This window comes from Chrysochloris asiatica, unplaced genomic scaffold, assembly GCF_000296735.1.
Source record: "Chrysochloris asiatica unplaced genomic scaffold, ChrAsi1.0 scaffold00465, whole genome shotgun sequence".
NCBI classification, from domain to species: domain Eukaryota; kingdom Metazoa; phylum Chordata; class Mammalia; order Afrosoricida; family Chrysochloridae; genus Chrysochloris; species Chrysochloris asiatica.
In genome coordinates this window covers 364,413-377,088 of record NW_006408983.1, presented here as the reverse complement: position 1 = coordinate 377,088, position 12,676 = coordinate 364,413, and the positions used below count along the sequence as shown (strand labels likewise).

Genomic DNA, 12,676 nt, shown 5'->3' with positions numbered 1-12,676 from the left:
TGGAGGTTTACAACTGTTTCTCTTCATTCTGAGTTGTGCCCATCAGCAGATGAAGGTCCTGCAGGCTTTTCTCCCATGGGCTTTACGCCATTCGCATCATCATGGTCAGCTCTACTTTGAGGAGGTAGCTCTTCCCTTGTCGCATTTTGAGTGCCTTCCAACCTGAGGGGCTCCTTTTCCTGCACTATATCTGGCAGTGTTTCTCTGTTATCCATAAGGTTTTCAGTGACTAAATGTTTGGAAGGAGTCGTCACTCCTTCTTCCTAATCTGTCTTCATCTGGAAGCTCATCTGAAACCTGTCCACCATGGATGACCCTGCTGATATTTAAAATACCAGAGGCATAGCTTTCAGAATCACAGCAACTCACAAGCCACAACAGTACAACAAACTGACAGACGAGTGGTGGTCACTTCTTAGTAGCCATTTATTCTTGAGCCAGGAGTTTAAACTCTGTCTTATCTCTCTTACTGGTACACTGGGGCTGATAGAAGAGCCTCCTTCATTGGGTTGTTCCAATAACCAGTTGCCCTAAAATCCACTCCTACTCATGGCACATCACACTAGAACTATGCTTTATAGGCTTTTCAAGGGCGAATTGTTTAGAAGTTGGTCCGCAGGTCTTCCTTCCAGGCACACCTGGATGAATTGAACCTCCAGCCTTTCAGTTAGTCTCTGTGCCATTAACCTTTTGCACCACCCAGGATTCTGTATAAAGATTTAACAAGTGTTCATTGAAATGTGCTTTAACATGTAACCCTTGAGTAGAGCCTAGCCGTGTATAATACATGTTAAATGTTAACCTGCTGTTGTTGTTTTCATCAGATCACTGATTTACTTGTTGATTCATTCAATTGATCTATGTAAATTTACTTTTAAGACAATTCAGGGTATTATACATTGTCATTGGTAAATTTTGCTTACAGAATTTTACCAACAGAAAATTTAAAGAATTTTCAACTCCTTTTGTAACTTATCTTGGGCCAAAAATTTTCAGCAGGAAATAGGAGGGTGAGACCTATAAACTGGAACAGCTACACCACCCCCACCCCCATGTGAAGTGTGAACCGAAAATTTAGCAAAGAATGCTGCTATATGTTGGTCCTTTGTGCTACTAGGTGTGTAACAGGGAACAGGGGAAGCGTTAAGTAAAGTTTCACTCAAGGAGAAATTGGGCAATCTGACTTACAGTGTAGCATATTTTATTATTTTGATAAACAGATTCTGAAATTCCAGAACATACTTAGAATCACATTTGAATAAAAATGCAGAAACACCTTCAACAATTTCCAATATAAAAATTTAATCAGCTATGCCTTTGCTTCCCTCTCTGTACAAGTAAAGCTGCAACTTGACAGCCACATTCTCAACTTGGAACAGTAATATATTTCCTATGAATATAATAAAATGCATTCTGTAAAATAGTATGGGGATTATAGGTATATTTGATGTATGAATGTAGAATTATGTTTCTAAATATATGGGAGCCCTAGTGTGGTGCTGTAGGATAAGCACTGGACTACCAGATTGGTTTGAACTACAAGGTTGTCGGTTCAAACTCACTGACCACTCCTCAGAAACGCTGGATACAGGGTTGCTATGAGTCAGAATCAACTTGACAGCACTTAACAGCAACATATAAATATGTATTTTTGTGTTTATTCTATAAATAACTGCAGATATTGGCTTTCAGAAAAATAATCAGAGGGAAATTGATCTGTTTCCTTGTGCACAACCAGTGTTAGAGCTTTTGTGAAGCAGGAAGTTATTTCCCACTAGAAATTATCTACAGGATTTAGAGAGAAAAGCTAACCATCTAGAAACTTTCTCTTTGCAGAACTGGAGAAGCATTCTTGAACAGAGGGAGACAAATACATCCCCTCTTTATAGCCAAGATGAGCAAAGTTTTCCTTGACATTAAAGGGTTTTGGGATGTATGTGCACACATGCACACACATGGCGCTAGAAAGAACTCTTCATTGGTGGGAGCGGGGGTGTGTGTTTGTTTATTTGATCCACCAGGTTTACCAAGCTACATGTTACTATCCTCAATAAAGTATCATGAAATTGTGATTAAAGGTGTAGAAGCCAGCGCCTGAAGTGGCAAGAGATTGAAGATACAGCATTTCCTATCTCAGTTACTAGGAATTAAAATCCAATACCACTGGATACTTTTCAAAGAATACCCATAAATTATTTAATTTATATTCTCCAGCTTTTCCCTTAATTCAGGGATAAGCAATTTTGACTAGCTAGTGAATTAGAGCTTTTTTGTCTGTTTCTTTTTTGTTGTTGTTTTAATCTAAATATTGTACTAAAAAATGTTTTCAGTTTTGTGGTTGTGTGGTTAGAATAACAAGCTAAGAAGGCGGGAGATAACAAGAATGGGTGGGTGACTTACAATCTCATCCCATCCCTGCCAGGAACGGATGTGTGACTTCAAGGGAATAACTGTTTTTCTGATAACATTCATCCAATCCTTTTTAAGAAATCATCTTGAGGATCTAATGAATGGAGATATGTGAAAGCAATTTGAAACAAAGAGTGAAAAAGAAATGAATGTAGCTATTGAGTATCTCCATAAATCATCTTAATAGAAGAAATAGGGATAAATCTTGGGGTATATTTTTGTTTGTTTCATTTTACAGGGCACAAGGGAAACTCTCAATCAGCACTGTAACACCCTTGGTGATGCTCTTCGGAAGGAGAATGATTTTGCTCTTATAATTGATGGGAAGACCCTCAAGTATGCCTTAACCTTTGGAGTACGACAGAATTTCCTGGACTTAGCTTTGTCATGCAAAGCTGTCATTTGCTGCAGGTGAGTTCAGCTTTCCTTTATATTTTCAGACTTCATTGAAGAGTGCCTTGAATTTTTTTTTTTTTTTTAACTGAAAACCCTAGTCGCTACTCACCAAAGTTGGATCTTGGAAATTGTCTTTGCGGACTGTGTTATACCAGTGGACTTTGGTGTCTCCTGGGACTACTACGGTCCTTAGATCCCAAGTCCAGCCTGTCACTCCTTCAAGGTGTTTAGTTATCACTAAAGAATATGGTATGCTCTACTATATTCATGGCTTTATTTGCAGCATAGGTAAATACATGTGGAGAAATACCCTCTGTCAGTTCATGTCAACTGCCCTCTGTTAATTAGTGATCCTAAGTTCTTGACTTCAAAACTTCTTGAAATTATTCCATGTAGAATTTATTTGCAAATGTAAGGTTATATATTCAATCACCCAAGGCTGATGTATCACATAGTAGGACAGAATTTGTTAGCAGAGTTTTTGTAAGTCGGGTGTCACAATTATTAAGCATTATTGTACATAATTTGAGTCAGCAGTTTTATCATTTTCTGTCTTTAAATTAGATTATTTGTCTGCATTTCCATCTAGGAATAATTTTTAAGGGTTCTGTATTCTATAGTACTGGTGTGGCACTGTAGGAGAAACATTAGACCACAAGGTTAGGTTGAACTAAAAGATCGGCAGTTTGAACTCACCAGCTCCTCCTTGGAACCACTATATAGAAGATAACCCTGAGTCAGAACTGACCCAAGGCACTTAACAACATCATTTTCTATCCAATCCCTGGATGATGCAATTGGTTAACAATTGGGCTTCTAACGGAACAATTTGAGGCCAAAGAAGTGTGACAATTGACTTCCCTAATATCAACCATTGAAAACTCTGTGGTATACAGTTCTACTCTGACACACATGGGGTCACAATAAGTCGGAGTCAGCTCAACAACAGCAGATTGGTTTTCTACACTTACATCTTTGATCCTACTGATAGGATATCCTTTGGGGAAGGGTGTGATTGATGCACTAACTCAGATCATTTTCCACATTGACAATACTGTCCATCGTCCGCTATAGTATTGCCAATATCCTAAATTAAAATCTGTGCTGAATTATCAAGGCCTAATCCATAAAATGGCATATTTAGCTCCAGTTCTTCCTGAATTTTCTTGTCATGGTATCTTCCCCATTTCTTCTAAATTGTTTAAACATCTTTGCAAAATCTAAAGCATATTCATGACTACTCCAAGTCTGTTCCCTTATGGTCACTATACAACCTAAGGATTTTCCTCTTGGCCATCCATTTAGTTCATTTTATCAGCCAGTCAGACTGGGCCCAGGATAGCCATTTAACATATGCTGTCTTTTCCTGGAGTCCTGGTGTGGCACTGTGGGCTAATGCGTCAGACTGCAACATCGTTTGAACTGCAAGGTTAGTGGTTCAAGCTCACCTTGGTTCAAGCGGCTCCTTGGAAACTCTATAGGGTTGCTATGGGTCAGAATTGACTCGATGGCACTTAACAACAACAACAAAATCTTTTCCTGGGAAAAGAAGCATAACCAGGGTTTTTTAAGAACTTTTAGAATCTGTTTTTTAACAATATTTTTAATACAATGAAAGCATATTCTTTTAAAAGCTATATATTAATAAAGGAAAGTGATGCTTTTTATACCTGTCTTTGTCAAGCAGGGTTTATTCTCTTAAACATCCTATATATATGGATAACTAACTATATAGAGTGAATTCACTTTAAGTGCTTTTTAAATTCACTTAAGTATCCTATGTTGTTGTTAAATATACTATGCCCTAAGTGCTGTGGAGTCAGTTCCAACCCATAGCGACCCTGTATAGGGTTTCTGAGGAGCGGCTGGTGAGCTTAAACCACTGAGCTTGCGGTTCAACCGACCTTGCAGTCCAGCGCATTAACTTGCAGCACTACACCAGGACTACAGGTGTATATATATGTGATATTTAAGTGAATAGGTCCTGTTTGACAAAAATAGGTATAAAAACCATTTGTTGTTGTTGTTAGTGCTATTTAGTTGGTTCTGACTCATAGCAACCTTGTATAGCGTTTCCTAGGAGTGGCTGAAGAGTTTGAACCACCGACCTCTTGGTTCACACTGACCTTGTGGTCCAGTGCTTTTCCTACAGTGCCACACCAGGACTCCTTAAAATAAAAAAAACCAACAACATAACTTTCTTTTATTAATAAATACCTTTTAAATGGAAGCATATAAAACAGTTTTTAAAATATCAAAAACTTTCAATATATCATCAGCTGCCCCTCAGAAACCCTACACAGGGTCACTATGAGTCTGAGTCAGCTCAATGGCACTTAACAAAAACAACATATATATATAGTTTTCCCAAAACTAGGAAGCCATACCTTATAGATATTTTGTAAATTTCAGTTGACATATTCTTTCTGAAATATAATTGAAACCATACTCAGTAAGTATTCTTTATAAGCATCATTTCAGCTTACAAAATATCATACTCAGAGAACTAAGACTTGCTTATTGTTCTCAGGAATCCAATTATTTCAGTTATACAATTTCTTTTTCTTTTCCATGGCATGTATTAAGAACATAATATTATTTTAAAGTCCTTGGCCAATACATTGTACAGATGTTTAATATTAATAATAAATAAAGCACTTTACTTAAAATCATGAATGAGTTAGAAATAATTTCATCTTGACGTTCTCATTTGCACTTTAGTATCTGCATGCCTTTTAAAATCTGCTTTTGTGGAGGCTCGTAATGGTTCTGTGTTAATCTCTTGATAGAGTCTTCGTAATATTCAGCTCTGACATTCTTCCATCAGGATAATTTTATGCTATTTTGCTCATTTACTCATTTTTACTAATTGGGGTCATAAGGATCAACAGAAGATTGCTCCAAGGCACAGAAATGGCATTACTGTTGGCTCCTATTAGGGCACGAAGCCTCCTCCAACTTAAATGATCAGTTCAGTTCCATTGCTCTTAAGCACCTGCTGCACATCTATGCCAGGCATAGATGCTGAACATACAAAGAGGAATAAGACTTTCTGCCTGTCTCCCTCATGTTTCTGTCTTGGTTTGTGCTACAGAGAACCATAAGTGGTTTGAAAGATGTGGTAGGCCACTTTTCCTCATAACAATCTTTGCAGCTGAGACTCATTCTTAGAGCATTGCTAAACTCAGTACCTCCCACCATTCCTCAAAAAGTTGAACAACAGAATTAAACAATAGCAGAGGGAGAGAAAAACTAGAAAGTAGAGTAAAAAAAAATGTTCTGTGCTTGTGAAATTCCCTCCTGAAATCCTTGTTCTGGGTACTCACAAGTCACATGGAGCTCGGGGCTCCTTCAGGCCCCAGGCCCTTGGGAGAGAATCAGACTCCAGTCTGCACATGCAGCTCAGCTCTGAAACTGAGCTTGTAAAGATGTGTGTGGCCCTTTCCTCCCTGGGTCCTGTTTTATGCATGTTTGAGGACCCTGAAAGTCCCTATTCAGACACTGAATTTTATTTAGAGTTTTAGGTTGGGTTTATTATTTATTTATATATGTGTTTGTGAATGTGTATATAGATATATATCCATTTTTTTTTAAAGTAAAATATCTTCCCTCAGTTTTTATCTTCTAATTACATTCATATTCTCTTTGTTCCCTTAAGGGCTGTGGTTCATCTTTTGGCCTAGCCTAAGGAATTGGTCTAAGCCCATAATTACATCAGTGGCACTGCTGGATTTATGTCTGTGCAACCTTCTTGGCACCAGAAACATTGGCCTGGTGCCTCTTGGAATTTACACTATTGGCACCAACTGTCTTCTTGTCATTTAGTTTACTGACCTCTAAGTATAATTTCCCTGATAATGCTTCTATTGCTGGGTAGGAATAAGTAGCTGATTCTACGTATCATTCTTGATAATTAAACCAATGTGCCACTCAATGTTTTTCAGATGATTACAATCTCCTTGCCTCAGGAAATTCTAGATTTTGCCCCATTATAAAATAAGACACTCCAGATAAATATTGAATATTATCTCAAAACACAGTATGGCTCTGTTTCCTAAAAGTCATTTAAGTTCATTCCGGCTTTCAGGTTTCTCCTTCAAATTTAAACTACTTTCCAGTCTAGTTCTAGTCCATTCACACATGAAGATAATTCCGAATCTGATCTCCCCCTGCAATCTTCTGCTTAGCCATAGCTACAGTACAAGTAGAGGGAACAGCTTTCCCGTAATGGATAATGAGGCCCTAGATACTAGCTCCATCTTCAGTATTACATCAGCCTCTTTCTTCCCTGACATTATCAGCATAAAGGGCAGAAGGCAGTTTTTAGTGTTTGCCTAATAGAGTTATAAAGATGAGAGTTTTCCCTGAAGAGTCTACATTTGAATTGAAAGAAACAGTTGTTCTCAGTCAGTTATTATTATGTTTCTTACTCACCGCTGTTTTCTGAAGGGACTCTTCAGAGACAGAACTAATCCCCTACCCCAAAATTACTCAGGGCTTTGGAGTCCTGGTATTGGTTTACAAAGTGAAGGTTGTATGTTAGACCTCTATTAATTTTTTTTAAGTATGTAAAACCCAAGAATAATAATGAAATCTGTCCTCATCAGTCTAGCAAATAGTATATATTCATAGATATTATGTGGCTTTTCTGTGTTCATCATTGTGTGCATTTACCTGCATGACCTGAGCAAGTATTTGGTGTTGGTGGTATTGGTGTTGACGATGATGTGCCGTGGTTGTGACTCATAGCGACCCTGCATAGAGTTTTCGAGGCGTAAAGCTTGACAGGAGCAGAAAGCCTCATCTTTCTCCCAGTTTTGAACTGCTGACCTTGAGATTAGCAGCCCAATTTGTAGCCACTATGCTACCAGAGCTTCTTGAGCAAGTGTATAGGAAACATGAATTTGGATTTTAGGGTAGTATTAATGGTTTCCTGGTTTAAACATAAACTCCTTTGTATTTCTTCTTCCTTTCTGTTCTCTTGCTCAAACACATAAACCTTATCAACCAGGGTGATTACAGGTATTTTTGAAGAACAAATGAAAACTGTGGACCATCTCCTCCAGAAAAAAATATTCATATCCACAAACAGGCATAATTGTACACATCTTGGACAACAGATAGAGTAGGGAGAAAGCGTGCTCTAAAATTTACATGAAGGCTATGTACAAAGTTAGTCAGGAGCTATCCTGGAGAGGCACTGTACCAGATAATTTCTTATTTCAGTGACAGATTCTTTATGTCCTAAGGCCTTGCCACTTTCATATAATTGGTATAAAGGCATCTCAGCTGGACAGTCACCAAATTCGTGTTCCAGCTTTACCCCATGGCACTTTGCTGTAATCTACCTGGTCTTGGTTAGATTACCTGACTTGCAAAGTGAGGAGACTGGAACACAACAGTCATCTCAGCCCTACAGGGAAGCGGGATATATAAAGCAGATCAGACTGGAGCTTGTCTGACAGAGGAGTGGGAAGCCCGTACACCATGCATGTTCTCTTCCTGGGTTATCTCCTTCCATCTTGAAAGCTTCTCCATCAGACGACCTCTGTGTCTCTTTCAGCTTTTGGATGAACCTAACTTCTGTTGGCCACTCTGTCATGGGAGTAGTCTTTCTGCTACTTGAATCAGCTTAATTTGTGGAAGCATCTGTTCTACCTCTTAATATTACCCCCAGAAGAGAGTGAGAACATTGCAGTGAAGTATTGCTGTGTGTTAACTAGCACGTGGTTTCTAAGGTCCTAGTCAGTTCACATAACCCAGCCTTTCACAGAATTTTACATTTTTTCTGTAGTTGTCAGTTTAGTTTAAACATATTTTGAAACTTACGTTCTATGACAGTTGGTTGAAAATTGGCTTAGAGCCTCCAGCTTTTAGACTGTCTAGTAATCACCGTTCTTCTACATAATTTATGTACTCATGTCTTCTCAAAAGCAGAAGTTAAATTGAAGTAAGCATTTTTCCCGACTTGCAACATCTCTAATCAAAGTTTAACCCCCTTTTAGGCTATTTCCCCCATAGTGTATTAAAAATAAAAACACTTGACTCCAGTGAGCATTGTCACTTGGGAGTGGCATTCCAGGCAAAACCTTTCACCTTAGCATGATCAAGCAGTCCTCCAAAAAGAGCTCTGAGGGGACACCGAAGGCTTGCTGTCATAGTATGAACGCACTACGAAAAGGGGCAAGGCAGATCTTCTTGAATCTTTTAGGATTGTCTTTAAGAATTTCTCTAAATAAATGGTCTATTTAAAAGGTAGTCATAAAGCACAAATGAAGCTAATAAATGCTCAACAGACATTCCATTAAAGGGGGGTCGGGGGGGGGATGTGTATACCATTGGATGCCAAGCAGATGTTTGGATTTGAAAGACTTAAAGACTTACAAACTGTTAATGAATGTCAACCCTATATTTGTTTCCAAGAAAATATGAATAAATGTTGGAAATGTTGAGAGAATACTTCTTTCAGACATATATGGCTAAAAGAGGACACAGTGAATAAATTTTATAATTTCATAAAATGCCCACATTTTGCTTTAGTATAATAATCAGCTGCTCAGCTCTGTCCCTCTCGTTTGCTATTACAGCTCTACTGGGTAGTATTAAGGAAACTGCATGGGTATGTTACAGCCTACTAACCAAGTATGCTGTGCACAACCAGTGAAGGGCATGTTTAATAGTGTTTTTGTTGTTCTTAAGTACTGTTGAGTCATTTCCTACTCACAGGAACAGCTGGTGGGTTAGCAGTCTAGTGCTTATCCTGTAGCACCACACCAGGACTCCTATTTAACAGCGGTGGTGATCTGGTCAGTTCCAACCCATAGTGACGCTGTATAGGGCTTCCTCACCTGGACATCTTTACAGGAGCAGAAAGGCTCGCCTTTCTCCCTTGAAGCAGCTGCTAGATTCTAATATTTAACAGAAGTACTCTAAAGCTCAGTGGCACTTAACAACTCAAAATGCATGAACCATCGAAATGCTACCGCATCCCACTGAAATCCAACATGGTATATAGTTTTTAGATATGACTCAACTAAACCACATCACAACTATCACAACGTACACATACATACAAATCACAACTGCCGATCATATAACTCTGATGAAATAGAGTCAGCCTATTCAGAAAAGTATGTAAAGCATGAGTGTCCACCTCAGTAAATCTTCACAAAGGGAACAAACACATTTGTATAACTTGAACTGCAGTAGCTCCCCAAATATACGTGCTATCTGAATTTCTATCACCTTCCTTCCTTAATTATATTTTTTTCATTTCAGTTTTTTTGTTTGTTTGTTTTTACAACCTAACCATAAGGTCAGTGGTTCAAACCTACCAGCTGCTCCTTGGAAACCCTGTATAGGGTCTCTATGAGTCCGAACCAACTCGACAGTGCTTATCAACAACAACATAAAAGATATTACAAAATTCCTTTTCTGACCTCAAATTTGTTGTCTCTGATTTGTATCTTACTATTAGAAAAGAAGGTAAGCATATTTTCTATACCTATATCCAAAGTCTTGTTGATTCTTTTCTGTTCACTATTCAGGCACAGAGTTCTGTAGCATTTCACTACAGGCTTTCCTGCAGTTGTTTATAAATCAATGAAATCAGCACTCTAGTTTATTTCCCAGTTGTATACAAACCACATACTCAATGGATAAATGTTTTACTGCTTTCCATAAGGTTTTCAGTTACAAATCCCTTAGAAGTGGACTGTCTGTTCCTTCTTCCTAATCTGTTCTTTGTCTGGAAGCTCCACTGAAACCCATCCACCATGGTGACCCTACTGGTATTTGAAACACTGGTAGCATAGTTCCCAGATTCACAGCAACATGCAAGCCACCACAGTATGGCCAACTGATAGACAGTGAAGAAGTACAACCAGAATGGCCCTTAGAAGTGAGAATGATGAGATTTTAACTCATATTTTGGAAATGTTAGGAGGAACCATCCCTGGAAAAAGACATCATGCTTGGTAAAGTAGAAGGTCAATGAAAAAGAGCAAGACCCCCAACAAGATTGATAGATAAAATATCTGCAACAATGACGATTATGAAGATGGTGCAGAATCGAGCAGTGCTTCATTCTGTAGGTTCACTGTGAGTCAGACCAGCTCAACAACACCCAACATAATAGATGGATACTACACTCCTTCAAGGAGCTCTGGTAGCATAGTAGTTATGAGTCAGGCTGCTAACCTCAAGGTCAGCAGTTCATAACTACCAACCGTTCCATGGGAAAAAGATGAGGCTTTCTGCTCCTGTGAAGATTTACAGCTTGGAAACCCTCTTCGGGGTCACCATGAGTTGGAACTGACTCCACAGCACACCACCACCACCACTCTCATTCAGTTCTAAAGGGACATAAAACCTCTCAGTTACTGACTTGCTAAGCTCTTGATATATGGAATCAATAGCATTTCTCTGATCCGTTAGTCGAATGAGCCTGCTGTTAATTTGGAAGCAGTTAATTTGCCATGACTGGTTCTCTGTAAACTCATGATGGTTTCCAGTGATGACCTCCTAGTTAATAAATTTGTCTGAACCACCCAACTTAGAGCACGTCAAAAGCCTGGTGGGTTTTGATCCAGGCTAGATAGAGTCCCTGGGGTCAAGATCAGGTGAAAGAGTAAAGAATGGTTTTCCAGGATGCTATAGAACATGGAAGAAAAAGAAAGGAGAGACCAACATCGTAGGGGAAGGATGCTCTTGGAAACCAAAAGACATATTACAAAAAGAACAGAGAAACAAGAAATGAGTGAAAAACAATGGATGTGTACTTTGAAGGGAGCATTTTATGAAAGAAGGGTTCAGCAAAATGTCACATAATATTTTAACATTTATGGTTAAAATATTGAACCTTTAACATCTAGGTGAGTTCACACCACCAAACTTTGGTCTAGTAGTCAAGTAATCATTTGTGCCCTCCAAGAGTTCTTCACTCTGAGCTAGATTCCTTTATAAGCGTTAGAAATAGAACAGTGGACTTCAAAAAGATCAAATCCCTGCCTTCACACTGTATCCATTGCTCAATAAAATACATACATATGTATGCATTCAAACATAATCATGATGTAGAAGTTGTTGTTAGGTGCCATGGAGTTCATTCCGATTCATAGTGATTTTATTGCTCAACAGAGCAAACGCTGGCCGATCCTGAGCCATCACCAACATCACTGTTACATTTGAGCTCATTGTTGCTGCCACTGTGTCAGTCCATCGTGTTAGGAGTCTTCCCCTTTTTCTCTCACTCTCCACTTTACCAAGCGTGATGTCCTCTCCAGGGATCGGCCCCTCCTGATAACATGTCCTAAGTATGAGAAACAAATTCTGGCAATTCTAGTTTCTGAGAAACATTCTGATGGTACTTCTCCCAACACAGATTTGCTTGTTCTTCTGGCAGACCATGGTCTTTTCAATATTCTTCTCCAACACCATAATTCAATGCATCAGTTCTTCTACGGGTCTCCCTTATTCATTTTCCAACTTCCACATGCATATGAGGTGATAGAAAATACCATGCCTTGGGGCAGGCAAACCTTAATCCTCGTAATGACAGTTTTGTTCTTTGTAGATAGTTGTTACATACCATTGAGTCTGTTCCTACTCATAGTGACCCTGTAGGATTTCCAAGGAGTGTCTAGTGAGTTTGAACTGCTTACCTTGTGGTTCAAACCAACCTTTTGGTCCAGTACTTATCCTACAGCATGCCACACCAAGACTCCTTTTATAGATTTGGATCTGGAGGGAGAGAGGGGCGGTGTGCGGACAACAGGGGGGCAGGCTTGTGGGCTATACCCTTTGGTTGATCAATGATGCATGGAAGGGATTGTAACTATGGCAAGGATATGATATACAACGGGATCAATGT

General features: G+C 38.9%; 1 protein-coding gene across 2 annotated transcripts in view; it reads left to right on the top strand.

Moving 5' to 3' along the window:
* ATP8A1 (ATPase, aminophospholipid transporter (APLT), class I, type 8A, member 1) overlaps positions 1-12,676 on the top strand; it is a 290,919-nt gene that overhangs the window by 183,179 nt on the left and 95,064 nt on the right. For both annotated transcript variants that reach the window (XM_006877299.1, XM_006877300.1), the window contains one exon: positions 2,648-2,820. In XM_006877299.1, coding sequence (XP_006877361.1) covers positions 2,648-2,820 — 173 coding nt within the window. The remainder of the gene's footprint in view (positions 1-2,647; positions 2,821-12,676) is intronic.